The sequence below is a fragment of the Megalobrama amblycephala genome, linkage group LG8 (assembly GCF_018812025.1).
Source record: "Megalobrama amblycephala isolate DHTTF-2021 linkage group LG8, ASM1881202v1, whole genome shotgun sequence".
NCBI classification, from domain to species: domain Eukaryota; kingdom Metazoa; phylum Chordata; class Actinopteri; order Cypriniformes; family Xenocyprididae; genus Megalobrama; species Megalobrama amblycephala.
The window spans coordinates 17,030,257-17,044,094 of record NC_063051.1 but is presented as its reverse complement, the minus strand read 5'-3'; the positions used below and the strand labels follow the sequence as shown (position 1 = coordinate 17,044,094).

Here is a 13,838-nt window from a genome sequence, read left to right as displayed (position 1 = left end):
ATAACCTTAGGGAAGTGACTTTCTTCATCAATAAGAGCGAGAACATTGAGAGACTTTATGGCGAGCACTTCAAGCGTCCGCTGGTTGTCGTTAAACTCAATGTTCTTCCAGATTATGTCTTCACGAGCATATTCCATTTGTTCAAGCTTGAAGACGTGTTTTACAAAGAACTGCTGAAGCTGCTCATTCGCATAATTGATGCAGAGCTGTTCAAAGCTGCAGGAACCACAGACAGAATTAAGATAGTTTAGCTTACAATAAAAAGTCTGTAATCATTTACTCACCCTCATGTTGTTCTTAATTTCATGGAACACAAAAGGTGAATTTTTGAAGAATATCCTGGTCGCACTTTTCCATATAATGAAAGTGAATATAAAAGAATTATAAAAGTTATAGCAAATGAGCTCAAAGGGGAAATATTAATAATTATTCATAACTTATGATTAATTAGTAGGGTATATATATATATATATATATATACGATTATATATATATGATTTCATGACAGCTACACATTCCAAAAAAGTTGGGACAGGTAGCAATAAGAGGCCGGAAAAGTTAAATGTACATATAAGGAACAGCTGGAGGACCAATTTGCAACTTATTAGGTCAATTGGCAACATGATTGGGTATAAAAAGAGCATCTCAGAGTGGCAGTGTCTCTTAGAAGTCAAGATGGGCAGAGGATCACCAATTCCCCCAATGCTGCGGCGAAAAATAGTGGAGCAATATCAGAAAAGAGTTTCTCAGAGAAAAATTGCAAAGAGTTTGAAGTTATCATCATCTACAGTGCATAATATCATCCTTAGATGGCACTGCATCACATACAGGAATGCTACTGTAATGGAAATCACAACATGGGCTCAGGAATACTTCCAGAAAACATTGTCAGTGAACACAATCCACCGTGCCTTTCGCCGTTGCCGGCTAAAACTCTATAGGACAAAAAAGAAGCCATATCTAAACATGATCCAGAAGCGCAGGCGTTTTCTCTGGGCCAAGACTCATTTAAAATGGACTGTGGCAAAGTGGAAAACTGTTCTGTGGTCAGACGAATCAAAATTTGAAGTTCTTTTTGGAAAACTGGGACGCCATGTCATCCGGACTAAAGAGGACAAGGACAACCCAAGTTGTTATCAGCGCTCAGTTCAGAAGCCTGCATCTCTGATGGTATGGGGTTGCATGAGTGCGTGTGGAATGGGCAGCTTACACATCTGGAAAGGCACCATCAATGCTGAAAGGTATATCCAAGTTCTAGAACAACATATGCTCCCATCCAGATGTCATCTCTTTCAAGGAAGACATTGCATTTTCCAACATGACAATGCCAGACCACATACTGCATCAATTACAACATCATGGCTGCATAGAAGAAGGATCCAGGTACTGAAATGGCCAGCCTGCAGTCCGGATCTTTCACCCATAGAAAACATTTGGCGCATCATAAAGAGGAAGATGCGACAAAGAAGACAGTTGAGCAACTAGAAGCCTGTATTAGACAAGAATGGGACAACATTCCTATTCCTAAACTTGAGCAACTTGTCTCCTCAGTCCCCAGATGTTTACAGACTGTCATAAAAAGAAAAGGGGATGCCACACAGTGGTAAACATGGCCTTGTCCCAACTTTTTGAGATGTGTTGATGCCATGAAATTTAAAATCAACTTATTTTTCCCTTAACACTCTGAGGTCTAAAAACGCGCCGGCGCGTTTTGCAGGTTTTTTTTCACATTGCAGCAAAACAGACTTAAAATACTCTGTCATTTTTTGTCATAGAGACATAAGTAATACATCAATTGAAACTATAGAATATCTCCTTTTATTTGTATACACTCAGAGTAAAAACAAAATGTTGTGCTTTTTGTAAAATAAAGAAAACTAACATGATGCGTGATCTCTCATCTCCCTCTGAACGAAGTCCAATCTGATAGTTCTCAGAAAATGAAGTGTAACTTAGTGAATACTAATCACAAAAAATTCATACTTATGTCTAACAAAACGTTGAAATGTCAGGTTTTAAATCGTGCAAGTCAAATCGAAAACAAACATTCTGTGTTTATGTAATCTGTATGAAAAGAGAGCCATGTCAGAAGTCCGTGATTCAGCTCATTACCCACTAATGCGGCCACGCCCACGGAGGGAGCGCTATTCACAGGCAAATTCAGAGACAACACATGCATTCATCATCTCAATCGTGTATTTATTGCCTTCAAAATTGTTTATCTGGATGAAAAAGCCATGGTTAGCGATCTCTGGAAGACATTCAGTAAATTCCTGTTTGTTTTCTTCTATTGATAAGTTTTAAGAGAGTTTTTGTTTCTTTAGCGCCCTCCGGCTGTAGTATGAATTGGTAAACACCATTCATGGAATATCGTCTTCTTCTTAGGTGAATTTGTGGACTAAAATGCACAGAGCGCCCTCCGGCTGCAGTATGAATTGCAAACACCAGCGCTCATAGAGATAACAATGAATATTAAATAAAAAATAACTCCTCTGTATAGAAAATTGACATAAACATATGAGAATCCTATATTTCTCCAAATGTGCATGCTTTTAAACTAAAAGCCTATATTCAGACTCTTTGCATCACAGAAATACATTATATTTTAAAGTATAATATAAAACCATTATTTTATATTGTAATAAAATTTTTCTGTATGTTTCATATATCATGATGAGCTTGAGACATCACAGAAGTTTTTTTTCACAGCCTACCTGACTGAAATGCCTCATTAATATGCAAGTCTTTTCAGGTCATTACTATTCAATTCTTTTGTCTTCACAGGTGAGAATGAGCCATTATTCATGGAGATTCACGCCTCCTCGCATACCGTGTTTCTTGGCAAAAAGTGTCTTACAAAAACTAAATCAGTATATTGTTATAAATGAAAGAGTAGTCAGCATAATTTTTACATAATTTTGAAGCAAAAACTCTAGTCTACAACCTTCAATACCCAAAAGTCTTGTGAACACAGATTTAATATACTTTTATTGGCCTTATATCAGTGACTTAAGTTTTTTGTTTTTTCAGTAACCACGCATAAACGTTATTCCTTCAAAAACACAAACATGTACACACATGTTCCTCACATATTATGGTAGCCTAGTTTGTGCTGAATACAGTGTAATGACACTTGTGTCATTAATATGTTTATGAACAACTGAAAAAAGCACAAATGTCAGGGCATGTCAAAACTTCTCCAGGCCCCAAATCAGCCTCAGACTCCAGAGGGTTAAAATGATACATTTTCTCAGTTTAAACATTTGATATGTCATATATGTTGTATTCATAATAAAATATTGAAATTTGAAATTTCCACATCATTGCATTCTGTTTTTATTCATAAATTGTAAAGTGTATATAATTCATTATGAATATATATATATATTCATAATGAATTATAATCCATTGTAATTATATATATAATGTAATCTTATATATAATGCTGATTCTTAATACTGTGTGTGATTACCTGGATGATCCACGACTGTTTTCATGTTTTGTGATGGCTGTTCATGCGTCACTTGTTTGTCCTGAGCAGTTAAACTGCCCTATAAAATTCTTCAAAAAAATCCTCCAGGTCCCAAAAATTCTTCAGTTTTCCAGCTTTTTTTGAGTATTTGAACCATTTCCAGCAGTGACTGTGTGATATTAAGATCAATCTTTTCATACTAAGGACTATTGAGGAACTCAAACACAACTATTAAAAAAGGTTTGAACAATCACTGATGCTCCAGAAGGAAACACAATGCATTAAGAGCCGGGGAGTGAAAACCTATTGAACTTCATTTGTCTTCTGACAAACGTTTAAGTTTCTTCTGTTGCTTCCGAAGGGCAGTACTAGATGAAAAAAAACAAAATTTGAACATCTTTATCCTGTTCAAAAGTTTTCACCCTTGACTCTTAATGCATCATGTTTCCTTCTGGAGCATCAGTGAATGTTTGAACCTTTTTAAATAGTTGTGTTTGAGTCCCTCAGTTGTCCTCAGTGTAAAAAGATGGATCTCAAAATCATTCAGTCACTGCTGGAAAGGGTTAAAATATGCAAAAGATGCTGGAAATCTGAAGAATCTTCGGGACTTGGAGGATTTTTCTGAAGAATATTGGGGGTTTTTTTGTCTTGTGGACCATATAATATATTGTATGATCCCTCTTATTTTGTTAAAATTATTCACATTTTTACAGATTCTGCAAGGGTTTCACAAACTTTCAAGCAGCTATATATATATATATATATATATATATATATATAAAATATATTGATCTATATTTATAATTGATAATTTTCGATACAGCCCTAGAATCAATTATGGTGGCTCTGGTTGAGCGTCAATAGCAAAAAAAACATAATTATGACTGACATTTCAAACCTAATGTGAGATCAACAGCGAGGAGGAGTAAGATTCTCAGTAAACATAATGTCTATTTATCACACAACTATCATATGGCTTCAGAAGACTTGGCCTACAGCACATAAGTTGTGTGGACTACTTTTTTTTTATAGATTTGTGTGTTTTTGTGTTTTGGCCTCCATTCATTTTCATTAAAAGGAAAAGAGCAGCCAGGATATACTTCAAAAATTCATCTTTTGTGTTCTAGAGAAGACAGAAAGCCATGCGGTTTTATAATAACATGAGAGACCTCATGTATTTACATCATAACGTATTTATATTACAAACCTGTTGTTTTTGAAGTTTTCAAAGCCGAAAATGTCCAACAAACCAATAGAAAGTCGGATGTGTTTGGGGTCATCAGGAGGTGGTTTGTAAACGGCACTGTTGATTTTCTCCACAATCCACACAAACATTCTTCCATAGATGGCCTGCACACAGAAAGATGATTACAGCTCCATACTGGAGTATATTCGATTTGACATCAAACAGTGAAGCCTACATTCAGTTGTACAACCTTTACAAAGGCGTCTCTGCCATCCACTGCCTGTGCTGAAGTCAGAGGTTTAGACACACTCTCCCTGTTGGTCATCAAAGAGCGCCGTGTCAAGCTCACATCCAGGGCATCTGGGGACACCTGCAAAAAAAAAAAAAAAAAAAAAAAAAAAAAAAAAAGGGCTTGAGTGTGCTGCTCAAAGACAAAATTGTTTTCAAAATTGGTCTCTAATTACCTCTAATAACTGAGCAGCCATTTTGAAATGTGGAGAGGAAAGAATATCACAGCCCTCCTGGTTGTTCATAATGGTGTCTTGAAAAGTGAAAATGTAAATAAATATCAAAAAAGCATTCCCTCAATGCTCCAGTTAATGTCTCTTTATTACTCCTTACCTTCAAAGTCTACATTCCCCAAGTGTAGGATGGAAGCCAGAAGCTTGTTAATTTCCCATGTGTCATTCTCTGTGAACGTCAGGATCTTCATTGCTGAACGGAAGCTGGCATACTCTTTTATGTCATCCCGTCCTTCACATGTAGTGCACTGACCCTAATCCAACATAATCATGTTTAATGTAATGATGTTTAAAGGGAGAGTTCACCCAAAAATGAAAATTATCATTCCAGACCTGTATGACTCTTTCTTCTGAGGAACACAAAAGAGCATTGAGTGTCCAAACTACATTGACTTTCATTAAAAATCACCTTTTGTGTTCTACAGAAGAAATTCTGATGACAAAATTTTCATTTTGGGGTGAACTTTAATGTCAAATGATTATATCTGTGAGAGAAGACTTTAAGATATAGACTTTATTTTGAGCAATACCATGGTGAGATAGTTGTATTCTGCAGCATTTCCCAAGGACAGGATCTTCTTTTGGTCAGGAGGCATTCCCATGAGCATGCAGTAAAAAATGTGGTAGTTTCTCTCTTGTGAGGCCTGTGCCAAAAATATACTATTATTTATTGGGCAAACAAGCAGTTCTACATTTCATCTGCTGTATCTTGTCCTGAACAGATTATACAATCTAATTATCAGGACGGTTTACCTGTCGACAAACACGTGATTTCTCGAGTAGGTACTGTTCAATGCGGGCACCCTCTATTGCTCCACTTTTAGTGAAGTGGATGTCAACGTATTTTCCAAAGCGACTGGAGTTGTCATTGCGGATGGTCTTTGCATTACCAAAGGCTACAAAATAAGAATTGATGTTAATACTGAAATACATACCTGAGGAACTATAAAGTTGAGTGATGCAGGAGCATCCTATATGTTTATTTTTAAGTAACTTCACCTTCTAAGATAGGATTTGCTTCTAGAATCTGCTGCTCAATCCAGGAGCGCTGCCCACTCACTGCTGCAAGAAACTGCAGCATGAGTTTGGTACTCTCTGTTTTTCCTGCTCCAGACTCCCCACTGACAAACACAACACATACAGATGCTCTCAGAACACATCGAACAAATAATCCTAACAGAATGTACGACAGCTGTTGGAGTCGGTCCGACTTTTTGTCAACATACTGGCCCAGTTTGTTCTGGGTGTTTGCACAGCTGGCATTAGCACATAAAACCTGCGATTTACAGCTATGATTTTTAATAGCTAACTCTAAAATTAATATTGTGTCAATTTACTCGATCTTATTTAGTTTCAACCCCTTCATAAGGTCTGGGTGTGTTAAGCTCAAAAATGAAAAATAAAGCACCATAAAAGTGTCCATAAAAGCATCATAAAACTGGTTCAAGAAGAGAGAGAAACTTAGGTTGTTATTCACTAATAATGCTCACCTCTACAGATGCTTTGAAATGAACAAAAAAAGAATATAGCACACAAGTTATATGGACCACTTTTATGGATAGTCCATTTACACCAAGAGCAAATAGCCCACCTTTTTGGCAAAGGCTATTTACATTAAAGGCCCAGGTATACTTCATTTTCCACATTCAGCTTCGTCAAACAGTTGAGGGGGCAGAACTTTCAAAGTATTTTACTTTGGCCGTGAGTGCGGAAAGACGCATTCGGCATGTGTGCACTATCTATTTGACTTAGGGTGACCACCATCAAACAAACCAAATGTGGGACGATTACTAAGTTTGTGTGGGACAATGTGGGACATGTTTCCAACACTAAAACATAACCTGAAGCTGTTATATAATGTCTTTCTAACTTAATAACAACATTTGTATTCTGGCTTTCAGCTGATAAAAATACTTTGTTCTTTAGTCCCTTCCAGAAAACACCATTACATCACAATGTATGTCTTTATTTTACATGTCATTTAAATTAAATATCACTGACCCTAAAGGCAGCAGGCATCATGCAGATAACTATTTTTGAATTAGGTGACCAGATTTCTGAAATGAAAACATGGGACATTTCCTATTTTAGGTGAACAAAAATCTCATTTGTTATTATCTATTTAAAAAAACAGGGACAATACATTTTTTAATGTTTTTGTTTTTAATTGTTGTGGGTTCCTTATAGGCTATTATTACATGAATAATTATGATTTAGTTTTATTATTAGGATTTTTGCTCTGGTTTAAATACAACCAAAAAAACTTTTACACGATTAATAGTAATCACTATAAAACCAGTTCTAAACAATACTGTTATAGCCTTACATTCGTGTGACTTTACAAAAACATATTACATTTTAAAAATAAAACATAAATAAGCCTATAAGAAGATAAATATTTAACAAATATGTTTTAACATTATTGAATTTAATATTTTAATTGTCAAATGCTGTTTTTAGCTACTGTACAGAAATTAGGTTACAACTGTTTTAACTTTTAACTAATTTTAACTATTATTTAGCATTTTAGCATTATTTTAAGCAAAAGGTATGTGTATTATTATTTTTTTTTTTTATTTATTCATATCTGAGTGTACCTTCACCACGTAACGTTAGTTAAGACGTGTGTGTGGAAATTGCTGCGTTATGACTGCGGAACTTTTGTGGACGTTTAAAATTGTGCAAAACAATCTCACACCCTGTTGAGGCCCTGTTATAAAACATACAAACAGTTTGAATAGTTAGTATGTTACTAACCTTGAAACTGATAACGATGTTTATTTTGATATTCGACGATAATGGCGCTTTGCTCTGGTCCAGATCCAGATTACGTTCCTCATGAAGTAGCGGCGCGCGCGCGACCAAGTGTAGCTGCACACAGCCCCCTCTGTTGGAGAACATGATCACTACACAATTGCTCCAGCAGGCTGCTGTATGCTCGTCGGAACAGACCACAGTCTATGGAACAGACTGATGAAAATGCGGGACATTTTCGCAATATGCGACGTGCGGTACAAGGAGTTAAAATGTTGTGCGGTACAACGCAAAACGGGACGGGTGGTCACCCTAATTTGACTTTGTTTTCATGCGCTCAAGTCACTTGCACGTGCACTGACACAAAAAGGGCTGCACGCGAACAATGTTCGCGGATGTCCGCGGACCCTCCCGATGATGAAAATCACATCACGCGGACAGTGTGCAGACCGCCCGCGAAATGCGGATGGCCGAAGTATAGGCCTATTTAATGTTTGTAAACATTCGGGATGCGCGCGCATCATGGTTGCAGAAAACCCGGGAGTGATAACCAGTACGACTAGAGAGTTACGACGAAGCGGTTCAAAGTAGGTAAGATTTAGAAACATTATAGAATATTTTGATTTGTTATTTTTTTTTTAAATGTTGTCGGCATATCACAGCAGCTTCACCCAGCGATAAGCACTGTTATTTAAAAAAAATTAACATTACCGAGTGGGATACAGCTTACGGATCCGTTTGCCATAGCACCTTGTCAGTGGTTAAATGACGAAACGAAATGGCCAAGCATCCAGTGGCCAGAGATATATATTTACCTGATTGACACCTCAAGTGTATAGCCTATACTCAGGAGAAGCTAAAAGAGTGCCTCTTGACGCGTACAACTTTGTTTTTTGTTTTGTTTTTGTTTAAGTCACGAATTAAAAGAATAAAAAGTTAATTTCGAGTTTATATCTCACAATTCTGACTTTTATTTCTCGCAAATCTGAGTTTATATCTCACATTTCTTACAAAGAAAAACAGAATTGTGAGATATACTCGTTATTCTGTCTTTTCTGAATTGCATTTTATCCCGCAATTCTGACTTTTCCCCCCTCAGAATTGTGAAATAAACTCACAATTGCGAGTAATAAAGTCCGAACTGGGAGTAATAAACACGCAAATGCAAGAAAAAAGTCAGAATTGTGAAATTAAAATTGTATAGACTGTTTAAAAGTTATCTATGTGAAATGTTATAGGTTTAAATATTATTTCAATGCTGTAACTGCTATGTATGTATGCCCTCTGAACTGAATATGTGAATATTATGTAGACTTACTGTTTACATCAAATTCCTGCTTTAATAGTAGACTAATCCTTGCGGGTGTCATCAGTCCAGTCTGTGAAACGTCTCTGTTTAGCTTCAAAGGACGTTTTCAACGATGGTTTTCTTTAAAAATGAAGACTATATTTTTTGCATTCCGATTCCAACATCCAGAGGCACAACAAAACATTTTTCTCTTATTCTGTGGATTTTGCACATTTTCCTCCAATTGCTGCCGCTATTTTTCTGCAACCACTATGCGCGCGCAGCTGCAAGTGACGTCATTGTGACGTCTGCTCCAAAGTGGTCTATACTGTGTGTTTGACTCCGCCCACTATTATTTGATTAAGCCAGACAAAACTACAAAAGAAACCCTGATGGTAACTTGACCCAAGTTCGAATCTGCTTTTTTTCCAAACTCATTCTATTCCCTTTTCCAATTGCATATCAGCTTGGAGAGTCATTTATTTTAAATAAAAATTAAAAAAAATATTCAAGAAGTGCCTAATGGGTATTTAATAGTGGGATAAAGCAGAAACCATTTATGATTTTAATCAATATAATTATATCCACTGAATATGTTGTTATTACTGCATAATATTTTATAATATACTACAATACACTGAGGTCCAAATAGTATCTGCCTCTATTTGAGCTAAGTATGAATAACATCTAACAACTGTTTACACTATCGCAATAAATACTAACGCAATTTGCACTTAGTGTAAATAGAATCTATCGCTATGAGTGCAAATTGCTGCTGCCCCACTTTTATGATAATTATGATTATGCTTTTTTGTCATTTTTGGAGATACTTTCTTCACATGGAAAAGAGTGACCAGAATATCCTTTAAAAAAATCATTGTTTGTACCACAGATGAAAGAAAGTCAGAGGGGTTTGTAACAAATAGTGACAGATTTTTCTGTAAAACCATAAAGTTTTAAACTCTACTACAAAATGTCAGTTTCACCCAAGTACGAATGACTGAAGAACCTAATGATGCAGCACTGGTCTTTGCGGTTCCGGCGCATGTTGAAGAAACAGCTGTCTGCGATGGCGAAGACGTGTGGAGGGAGATCACCCAACCGCCGGTCTGTGTACTGCTCCACCTGCTCCGGAGTGTAGATTGGCAGCAGCTGGTAAGGGTTCACTGCCACCAGAATCGACCCTGTGTATGTCTATTCAAAAAAAAAAAAAAAGGTTTTTCAAAAAGATTATAGAAGGTCCATGTGATGAAAGTCTATCTAAATAATACATGTTTATAATAAGATCTACAGTATGTAACTGCTCAGTGCTAGGAACTGTCTTTAAAATAGTTGGTTTGGATTTACTACATGATGGGTACGTCAATGTTGTATAACAATATGATCCACTCATCAAACCTGGAACTAGCCGTTTCTATGGAAACAATCTTGTTATTAAACAGGAAGGGCAAAGAACAGCTGGTGAATGAACTGAATTTGGTGAATTAAGTGGACAATTCAATCCCTATTTTGATTCATTTACGTTCATGGATCTTGAAAACTAAAAACAATTTTTACTTAATATATTTATATAAACAATTAATTAAAAAAAAATATTTCAGACATGATTTCTCTGATGTGGTGTTTAAGAACTCACATAGATGTCTCCTTCTTTGTAGCGCACTAGAAGGTTCCGTAACAGTCCAGCCTCATTTAGGTCACCCAGCCGTATCATATCATCCACACCTTTCACCGAGGTGGGATGCATGGGCTTCAGAGAATTATCCTTCTTAATCTTGTGCTCCTAGAAATCATGCCAAAGATGACATTAGCAACACTTCTAGAGTCAAGAGCACCAGTTCTTCACCATCAGTGGAAAGATCTTACCTTTCCCTCATCGTCGATGAGCTGAAGTTGCCCAGCGTCTGAGAGTCTGACTTCAGCTCCGATTTGCACCCCATCACTGCAGTCCACCCACACATAATCTCCCTAAAGTGGTTGGTGAACATTTGAAACATTAATAAAATGTTAAATCAAGGTAAATTAACTGAAGATAATTTACTTTATTTCCATAGTATGCTAGGGCTTTTTGTGCATGGATCATGGATATATATATATATATGGCATTGTGATAGCACCACTGACACATAATAAAAGTGTATGAATAAAATATATCCTTATTGAATTAAAATAAACTATTTTAAGCTATTAAATTGTTTAACATAGTTTATAAAACTATTAAATCAAGGGTTGATTCGAAATTAGATAAATAGTCAAAATAAAGTTCAACAGATTAGACTTCTTTTTTGCTTTTAATATACAATCAAACCAAAATGTAACATTTCGCACATTAACACAGTTTATTCGCTATAGTTTTAAAAAATGGTAATAAAATATGACAAAAACTGTGTCCGAAAAAAATTAATCTTAATTATGTCAGATAACACTTAAGCAAAACATGGTCAGGTCAAAGTGTCTGAATAATTTTTGGTCCCAAATATGTATCAATTTTACTGGTAGTCCACTGTATGAAGAATTTTTGGTATATTATATATCACACTTTACTTTATTTTGCTTTCCTCACTTACATGAATGAACTATAGTGTCCACTAGTAAAAAAATATCAAAAATTATACTGTGTATATATATATATATATATATATATATATATATATATATATATATATATATATATATATATAAAACAAAATTTGTTTTAACATATAAAATTAACCTAGAATAGAAAGAAGGTATCATGGAAACGCCTTACTTTCACAGTATTTCCCATAAGATGAAAGTCTTAGCAAACACCTAAAACAACTTACCTTCCTTAAAACCACCATGACTGAGTCCTTCTGTCCCCCAGCCTGAATATTAAAGCAAAGGAAAAAATGTTATAATTAATTATTTCCAGGGTAAATTAATTAGTGGGGCTTATGGAAAAAAGGCAAAATGGCGTCTATAATACACGTACACATTCCCTGAATTACATCATATAATAGTCTTATCCATCTACATACTAAATAACAAAACCATCTACACTTTTAAAACATCAACCATAACAAATCCAATGAGAAATACCTTTACCTGTGGATATTTTGTGAAGTCTCCTGATCAAAAAGTATTTTCTGTTCCTCCTCTTTGAAGTCAGAATAGATCCCCAGCGTGAGTTTTCTTTCGAAAGAAATGTCCTCAGGTTCCTCCTGGGAGACAACAGGTGTTTATGATACTTTGACTTTGCTCCCTGACTAATGCATCCATAATGATAAATACAAGGAAGCTCTGCCCTCCATATCAGAAATCTTGAACAAAAAAAAAAAAAGTTTTTAGTAGATTATAAATACCACAAAGCACACTAGAGACTAAAAATAAGAATACAACGCTTCAAATGAAAGTGTCTTGTACAGCGAAAGCTTGTAAAACTGCAACAGAAAGACAACGTGGATCTGCACAGACACACCAGTGATGGAAATATCAACCCACAGAATGCTTCAAAAAATTATGACAAATAAAAAGTAAATAAATAAAATGCCTTTCATCTTTAACTTTTTAGTTTTACATAATGTTTTTTTCTGTGCTTAACCTTTGGACCCGCGTGACAGCATATGGAGGGCCGAGTTCTGATCATAAGAGGGCAATCAAGTTGTAAATAGCATAGTGTCATAGTTACTCAGGGTGGAGCCATTCTGGAAAGTCATATTTCTATCGAGCAATATTAAACTCCATTGCAAGAATTCAATGTGATAGTTCATGTGGCAGTTTCGAACAGGTCCCACTTTATATTCAGTGTCTTTACCTACTAGTATGAAGTGACTAACACTTAAATTCATTCATTCATCATTTGATATGTATTGTTTGGCCTACATGTTGTTACATGTACTTACATAAAAAAAAAAATACCTGCAAGTAATTAAAGCTGTAAATATTTTTTAAATTACATCTATAATTACACTATTGAGCCGTTTCTCTTACCCCTTAAACCTAACCTTGCCCGTATCCTACCTGTTTTGCAATACAACATGAACGCAATAAGTACATAGTAGATAAAGACACCTAATATTAAGTGTGACCAGTTCACTCAACAGAGCTAAGGATGTTAATCCTTTTACATATCCTTGTATAAAATGTAGCAAAATAAAACAAATGAAACATATTTGTCCATAAATCAAGATCAGATACAACTGTCGGACTCACACAATGCAAGAATGGTACTGTAATATAAGATATTTATATTCAGATTCACATAATGAAGGTAATTTCCTTTTGTTTGCTACATTAAATAGGGCTATACTAAGACATTAGATGCAGAAATCCCATGTGCTTTTGGGGAGAACAACTAATGTGAGATTACCATTATCTAACAAAAAATTTAAATTGTATTAAAAGTAGCTAGTTTTACACTGTTTAACATCAAATCTGTCTGTAATCTCCCTGTATTAGCTTAATTTAGTGTAATTCATAAACACTACTTTGTAATTTCTGAATGATGAAAATGGTAGACATTTTACTACCTTCTCCGCAATATTAGAAACATGTATTTTAACATTTTGGAAACTGTTCTAGGAGCTCACTGATTTGGTTGAAGAAAAAAAAAAAAAAAGATCCCTAACATATAGCAGTCTCATATACATTATCACT

General features: G+C 35.4%; 1 protein-coding gene and 1 long non-coding RNA gene across 3 annotated transcripts in view; one reads left to right on the top strand and one right to left on the bottom strand.

Moving 5' to 3' along the window:
• LOC125273905 (unconventional myosin-VIIa) overlaps positions 1–13,761 on the bottom strand; it is a 35,296-nt gene extending 21,535 nt beyond the window's left edge. The window contains exons 1-13 of the mRNA XM_048199707.1: positions 12,288–13,761; positions 12,026–12,067; positions 11,088–11,189; positions 10,858–11,004; positions 10,231–10,415; positions 6,179–6,300; positions 5,933–6,075; positions 5,710–5,823; positions 5,280–5,433; positions 5,123–5,199; positions 4,909–5,028; positions 4,680–4,822; positions 6–216 (exon numbers count right to left, since the gene is read on the bottom strand). Coding sequence (XP_048055664.1) covers positions 6–216; positions 4,680–4,822; positions 4,909–5,028; positions 5,123–5,199; positions 5,280–5,433; positions 5,710–5,823; positions 5,933–6,075; positions 6,179–6,300; positions 10,231–10,415; positions 10,858–11,004; positions 11,088–11,189; positions 12,026–12,043 — 1,536 coding nt within the window. The 5' untranslated portion in view covers positions 12,044–12,067; positions 12,288–13,761. The remainder of the gene's footprint in view (positions 1–5; positions 217–4,679; positions 4,823–4,908; positions 5,029–5,122; positions 5,200–5,279; positions 5,434–5,709; positions 5,824–5,932; positions 6,076–6,178; positions 6,301–10,230; positions 10,416–10,857; positions 11,005–11,087; positions 11,190–12,025; positions 12,068–12,287) is intronic.
• On the top strand, positions 6,327–11,136 carry LOC125273908. 2 transcript variants are annotated; one of them, XR_007186138.1, is made up of 3 exons: positions 6,327–8,520; positions 10,202–10,376; positions 11,009–11,136. It is a non-coding gene; the product is annotated as an uncharacterized LOC125273908 (long non-coding RNA). The 2 variants fall into 2 exon arrangements; XR_007186137.1 differs by having other exon boundaries at positions 6,327–8,524.
• Positions 13,762–13,838: the final 77 nt, after the last annotated feature.